This window comes from Sciurus carolinensis, chromosome 17 (genome assembly GCF_902686445.1).
Source record: "Sciurus carolinensis chromosome 17, mSciCar1.2, whole genome shotgun sequence".
Taxonomy (NCBI): domain Eukaryota; kingdom Metazoa; phylum Chordata; class Mammalia; order Rodentia; family Sciuridae; genus Sciurus; species Sciurus carolinensis.
This window is the reverse complement of record NC_062229.1, coordinates 12,436,418-12,443,685: the sequence shown is the minus strand read 5'-3', so window position 1 is coordinate 12,443,685 and position 7,268 is coordinate 12,436,418. Positions and strand designations below refer to the sequence as shown.

Here is a 7,268-nt window from a genome sequence, read left to right as displayed (position 1 = left end):
AAATATGTTGGGTGCAAATTTTAAAGAGAATATATATGAATTCTGAAAAAGAATGTAATTTAAAAGCATTTTTAGAATTTGGCCTGGAGGATAGAATCATTGTTCAGAGATGACAGAGACTGCTGAGATATATTTATTTATTTATGATGATTATATGACTAAGAATTATGAACACTTGTACAATACAATTATATATGAACCAAAGGAAGTGGTATTCCTGTATAAAATATGGAGTGGAATGAGAGTCTTGCAGTTAAAAGAGTAATTTGACCAAGAGGCTAAGATTTCCAGGCCTAGACGACTGATTCTTCCAATAGAAACTATGAAAATGAGGGGAGAGATAATGAGATTAGATTACTCGGCTCTGCAGCTTCTTCAGGGCAATTTTAATGTCCCTGTTCCTCAGACTGTAGATGAAGGGATTCAGCATAGCGATGACCACAGTGTACATCACAGAGAACACAGTGATCTTTCCAGGAGAATTTGACACTGCTGAAATAAAGTACACTCCAATGGCTATTCCATAAAATAAGCAAACAACTGAGAGGTGAGACCCACAGGTGGAGAAGGCTTTGTACTTCCCACCTGTAGATGGGATCCTCAGAATGGAAGAAACAATTTTATAATAAGAGAAAAATATCCCTGTTAGAGGAAAAAAACCATAAATGGCACCAAGAGTATACACAAACATATTTTTGGTAAAGGTATCCATACAGGTAAGCTCCAGAACTTGAGAAGGTTCACAGAAGAAATTAGTGATTTCCATATCCCTGAAATAGGTAAAATATAAGACAATCAAAATGTGCAACTGGGACTCTAAAAGGCTGAACAAAAGAGACAGACAAACTGAGAAGATACAGAGGTGAGAGTTCATAATGGCTGAGTAGTGTAGGGGGTGACAGATGGCCACATACTGGTCATAGGCCATCACAGTCAGAAGCATGTCATCCATACATCCAAAAATGGCAAAAAGAGACATCTGTGTCAGGCAGCCCACATAGGAGATGATTCTGCTGTGAGTTTGGATGTTCACAATCATCTTTGGGACTGTGGTGGAGATAAACCCAATGTCAGCCAAGGACAGGTTGGAGAGGAAGAAGTACATGGGGGTGTGGAGGTGGGAGTCAGAGCTGACAGCCAGCATGATGAGCAGGTTCCCAAGCACTGTGACCAGGTACATGGACAGGAACAGTCCAAAGAGGATGGGCTGCAAGTCAGGGTCCTTTGAGAGCCTCATGAGATGAAATTCTGAGCCACCTGTTAGATTTTGTTCTTCCATATTCCTTGTACACCTTTGGTGAAAGAAAAATGATTGAAAAAGAAAACGGTTACTCAGAACTCTATATATTTTGATTCACCCTTGAAATCCATAAACCATTAGCAATATTTCTCAGTTGTAATAAACCCAGTCTTCTTACTTCTCTTTCATTATTGGTTTCAGTGATATTCACCTCTTTCTATACAGACCTACTTTGTAAATGCTCAACTACACAGGTTTTAAAGATAAAAATAAAAATAAACATATTTTAAAGATAAAAATACATATCTCAGTGAAATAAAACTTACTCATTAAAGAAAAAGAGAAAAATATTTCTCACTTTTAACACAAAAAAAGTATTTTTTAAAAAAAGAAAATTAAAATGCACATGGACACTTCTCAAAAGAAGAAATACAAATGGGAAAAAAATATGAAAACATGTTCAACATCCCTAGCAATCAGGGAAATGTAAATCAAAACTACATTGAGATTTCATCTTACCCCAGTTAGAATGGCAGCCATCAATCAAACATAAAATTAATAAATAAATGCTGGCAAGGATATGGGTCAAATGGCTCACTTCTATGTTGGTGGGACTTAAAATTAGTACAACCACTCTGAAAAGTGGTATGGAGTTCCTCAAAAGACTAGAAATTGAATCATCATAGGACTCAGCTATTCCATTTCTTGGTTTTTATCCAAAAATCTAAAATCAACACATTGTAGTGAAACAGTCACACCAATCTTTAGAGCAATTCACAACAGCCAAGCTAAGAACCAGTCCGGGTGCCCATTAACAGATAAATGGGTAAAGACAATGTGGTATATATACACATGGCAGTTTTACTCAGCCATAAAGAAGAATGAAATTATGATCTTTGCTGCTTCATGGATGGAAATAGAGAACATTATGCTAGGTGAAATGAGCCAGACTCAGAAAGTCAAGAGTCAAATATTTTCTCTCATATGCAGAAACTAGAGCAAAATAAGGGTGAGGAAAAAAAAAAAAAAAAACAGAGGAATTCCTTGGAAATAGAAGGGAGATCAATGGAGTAGAGGAAGAGAACTGAGTGGGAGGAAAGGGAGCTGGAAAAATGGAGGAAATGCAGAATGAATTTGACCAGCTATGCTATGTAGATACATATTCATAAACTGAAAATACCAAAGTGTATTCCACCTTTACGTTAATCCACAAAGCACCAAGTGAAAAAAGTTGATAATGCATCTCTGAAAACATAATGCTCCTGTTTTCTACCAGGTTTTTTCTACTTCCCATGTTTCTGATTTCACTTTCTTGTGAGTGAAATCCTAGCTCATAAATTTTTATATTCAGAAATTATCAGCATAATATTCTTCAATTCCCTTAATTTATCTGCAGATACCATAGTATTATTCTTCCTTATGACTAAATAATATTCCATTGTTTGTATACACCACAGTTTCTTAATCCATTCATCTATTGAAGGGCATCTAGGTTTTTTCCATAATCTAACTACTGTGAATTGAGCTGCTATAAACACTGATATGGCTGCATTACCATAGTATGCTAATTTTAAGTTCTTTGAGTATAAAACAATGAGTGGGATAACTGGGTCAAAAGGTAGGTCCATTTCAAGTTTTTTGAGTACTCTCCATACTGCTTTCCAGAGTGACTTAAGCCAATCCCAAAAATCAAAGGTGGAATATTTTCCCTGATAAGTGGATAATGATATATAATGGGTGTGGGGGAGTAGGGGGTAAGAATGGAGAAACTTTAAGTAGAGGGAAATGAGAGGGAGGGAGGATGAAAAATGGTGAAATGAGACAGACATCATTACCCTATATATGTGTATGATTACACGAATGGTGTGAATCTACATTGTGCAAAACCATAGAAATGAAAAGATGTACCCTGTTTGTGTACAATGAATCAAAATGCAGTCTGTAAAAAATAAAATAAGATAAAGTAATTATCAGTATAGGCCTGTACCTTTGGTGGACTTCAAAGTTTGGTAGGTACTTTAGAGTTGCATGCAGAAAACAAATATCCCTGATCACATAGGTGGCATTAGGATACGCTGCACCTGTCCTGAGTAGGAATGAAAGCTACACCAGACTATCTCTGCTTTTGAGAATGATTGAGCAGATTGTTAGGAATGGGGAGGAAGGTGGTCAGTGGCAAGCACGTGTTGTTGGGGGGCAAGAGGGCAGGGCGTGCTGTGCTGTTAGTGCCTTTTCTTCCTGGGGGACTGTCTGGGGTCTGCAGCCATTTCTCCTATCTAGAGATGGAGCAGCAGGCACCACCCACTACTCTGCTCAGTGACCCACCTGGAGCATGGGCGGGAGGAGCTCAGTGAGCAAGGGCTCTTTTCTGAGGTGACGAGGATCGAAATGACCGGGTGGGTTGTGGGTTGTGCAAGGGACCCTGGCCAGGATTCTTCTGGCAACATGAATTCAGAGAATTCATTTCAGTCAGGTCTATTCTCTTTTCAAACTAACAACTTAGCATGAGTTACATAAAAAGGTATTCATTCTGTTTCAGTAAATATCCTGGGAGCTCACAACAAAGGGCACACTGTGCACGTGCAACCAAGCGAGCTCTCCAAGCCAAGGATTAGACCTCACCTGGGAAACCCTCAGAAGGGTTGAAGACACACAGGAGTGGGGCCCACCTGATTTGAGTCATCCAGCTGAAAGACTGGACACACAGGCTGCTCATTCACTCTTGTGTCCTTGGAAGTTCAAAGCATAGATCTATTAACTGGCAAGTAGGTGAACCTATGACAGACTCTAACATGTCCTAATAGAAATCCTAGAAGAAAAATAGGTATCAACTAATGTTTTTCAGCAATTTTTAGTGAAAAAATAAATCCATTTATAATATTGATTACTTATATTGTTGCTAATAGTAGTAGTTTCTTCATTTCACTTTCATTATGGTAAATTTCAATTACTAAGAAACTTGCCATTGTTGCTAATATCAATTGCATAGCTTAGTGGCATTAAATATAGACATAACTGTAAAACAATCACTGTCATCCCTCCCAACTTTCTTCATATTACCAAAATGAATCCTTGTACCCTATGTGAAAATATCCCACACTTCCCTTACCAAAATTTATTCCCACAGTCTACTATAAAACTGGATGAGAAATCAGCATAATAGGCATGTAGACAGGACCAGGTATTATTGTAGCTACATTTTCCAACATACATGGCAAGGAGACCCCACTGGTGCTGGGATTAGATGGCCCAGCTGTGCAGCCTCCTCAGGGCACCTTTAATGTCCCTGTTCCTCAGGCTGTAGATGAAGGGGTACAGCTTGGGGGTGACCACAGTGTACATCACTGAAACCACTGCACACTATCTGGGAGAATGTGACATACTTGACCCAAGGTACACCCAAAAACCTGTCCCTAAATATAAGCAAAATGCTGCCAGGTGAGACCCACATGTGGAGAAGGCTTTGCACATCCCACCTGAGGAAGGGATTCTCAGAATGGGGGAAATGATTTTATACTAAGAGAAAATGATCCCTGAGATGGGGAAAAGTCCATAAAAGGCTCCCAGAAAATACCTGACAATTTTATTAGAGTAGGTGTCAGAACAGGATAGATTCCGAAGTTGAGAAGGCTCTCAGAAGAAGCTTCACATCCTTGAAGCGGTTAATTTGTAAGATAATCAATTCGTGCAAATGAGTGTCCAAAAGACTCAACAAAAGAGCCACCCAAACCAAGTAGTCACAGAGTGGAGGGTTCATAATGTGTGGATAATGCAGCAGGTGATAAATGGCAATAAACTAGTCACAGATTTGTAATATCATTCCTTTATGATCTAATAGAATACAAGGTAGTATCTGTGTTTTTTTGTATTTTTTGTATTTACTACTTTTTTATTTATTAATAGGTGTTTTTTGGCATAAAATACGGTGTATTTACAGAAGAATCCACGTGCTGTTGAGAAATGCATTTGCTCATTGATGGATGGAATATTCTCTCTCTCTCTCTCTCTCTCTCTCTCTCTCTCTATATATATATATATATATATATATATATATATATATCTGTGAATTCTAATTTATTGATTGTATTGTTGAGTTCTAGGATTTCATTGCTCAGTATTTATATGGAAGATATATCCAGTGGTGAGAGAGGTGTGTTAAATTCACCCAGAAGTATTGTGTTCTGATCTCTTTGGTTCAGAGAGAATTGAGAAGAATTTGTTTGACATAAATGGATGTGGCAATGTTTGGGGCAAAAGTATTTATGATCTTTATGTCTTCTGGATTTGTGGTTCCCTTAAACAGTATGAAGTGTCCTTCCTTATCTTTTCTTACTAAATTTGTTTTGAAGTCCACTTTATCTGATATGAGGATGGAAACCCCTCTTTTTTACTGAGTCTGTGTGCATGTCATGTTTTTACCCATCCTATCACCTTCAGTCTCTTCTTTATGAGATGAGTCTCTTAAAGGCAACATAGAGTTGGGTTTTTTTAATAAAATCTAATCTCCCAGTCCATATATTTGATTAATGAGTTTAGACCATTAATATTCAGGGATATTATTGAGATATAATTTGTATCCCTGGTCATTTTGGTTTATTTTTAGTTTTTATCTTAATTTGGTTTCTCTTTGATTGGCTTTTCCTTTAGGCTATTCCTCCCTTGACTGACTTACACTGTTGGATTCCATTTGTTCCTCATGGAATATTTTGCTGAGAATATTGTGTAGTGCAAGCTTTCTATTTGTAGACACTGTAACTTTGTTTATCATGGAAGGATTTTATTTCACCATCAAATCTGAAGATAAGTTTTGCTGGTTATGATTCCTGGTTGGCTCTGTTCTTCCAGAGCTTGAAATATATTGTTCCCAATCATCGTAGATTTTAGGGTCTGGTCTGAAATATCTACTGATATCTGTATTGGTTACCCCTATATGTAATCTGATGCTTTTCTCTTGCAGTCTCTAAAATTCTGTCTTTATTGTGTAGTTTGGGCATTTTCATTATAGTGGCCCTGGTGTGAATCTGTTGTAATTTAGTACATTTGGTGTCCTTTAAGCCTCTCATATTATATTTTCCACTTCATTCTTCAATTTTGGAAAATTTTCTGATATTGTTTCATTGAATAGATTGTTCATTCCTTTGGTTTGTTTCTCTGTGCCTTCCTCAATTCTAATATTCTTAAATTTGGTCTTCTCATGTTATCCCATAATTTTTGGAGGTTCTTTTTTTGATTTCCTACCTTCTTCTCTGTTTGGTCAACTTTATATTCAGGAATAAATATTTTATCTTCCTTTTCTGAGATCCTGTCTTAAAAATGATCTAGTCTGTTGGGGATACATTCTATTGAGTTTTTAATTTGGTTTAATGTTTCCTTCATTTCAAAAATTTTTTTTTATTCTCAGAATTTCTCTTTATTTGAAATGAACTTTTGTTTTCTGCATTTGCTCTTTGAACTGTTTATTAGAGTGATCAATCGTTGCCTGCATATGCTGTCTGATCTCATCCTTTACTTCGAGGATTATTTTAATTCAGTACATTCTGAACTCCTTTTCTGACATTTCTTTTACTCTGCTGTCCTTGAATTCTATTAATATAGCATCTTGCTTTGTTTGGGGCACTTTCTTCCCTGTTTTTTTAATTTTGTTCATGTATCTTCCCACCAGCAGTTTGGATCACAATTATAGCTGTTTCCTTCCTACAGGTTTATGTTCTCCCTGAAGGTTTCCAATACCTCACCTGACCATGAGTCTCTAGTAGGCATCTCAGGCTGGGAGCTGCCCGACCTAAAGACGGCAGCTGCCTTTTGGGGGATAACCTAAGGTGGCTGCACAGCTTTCCTAATGAGTTGGTATATGGGGAGCTGCAGTCTGTATGGGTGTGGTTACTGAGCTCACCCAGGGCACAAGCACTGAGTCCCGAGGCACCCAGGTGGGTAGACCTGGGTTCTTATTTCCATTAGTAAGTTTTAAGCAGAAATTTAGAGGTCTCACCCACAGGGACATCTGAAGTATTCACTTTCCAGTTTCCAG

At 37.6% G+C, this 7,268-nt stretch overlaps 1 protein-coding gene across 1 annotated transcript; it reads right to left on the bottom strand.

Annotated features, from left to right (window-relative positions):
- Positions 1-349: 349 nt before the first annotated feature.
- LOC124968067 (putative gustatory receptor clone PTE01) lies at positions 350-1,111 on the bottom strand (the record flags this gene model as incomplete). Its single annotated transcript, XM_047530442.1, has 1 exon — positions 350-1,111. A coding segment is annotated over one exon (762 nt), but the record flags the coding sequence as incomplete, so codon positions are not given.
- Positions 1,112-7,268: the final 6,157 nt, after the last annotated feature.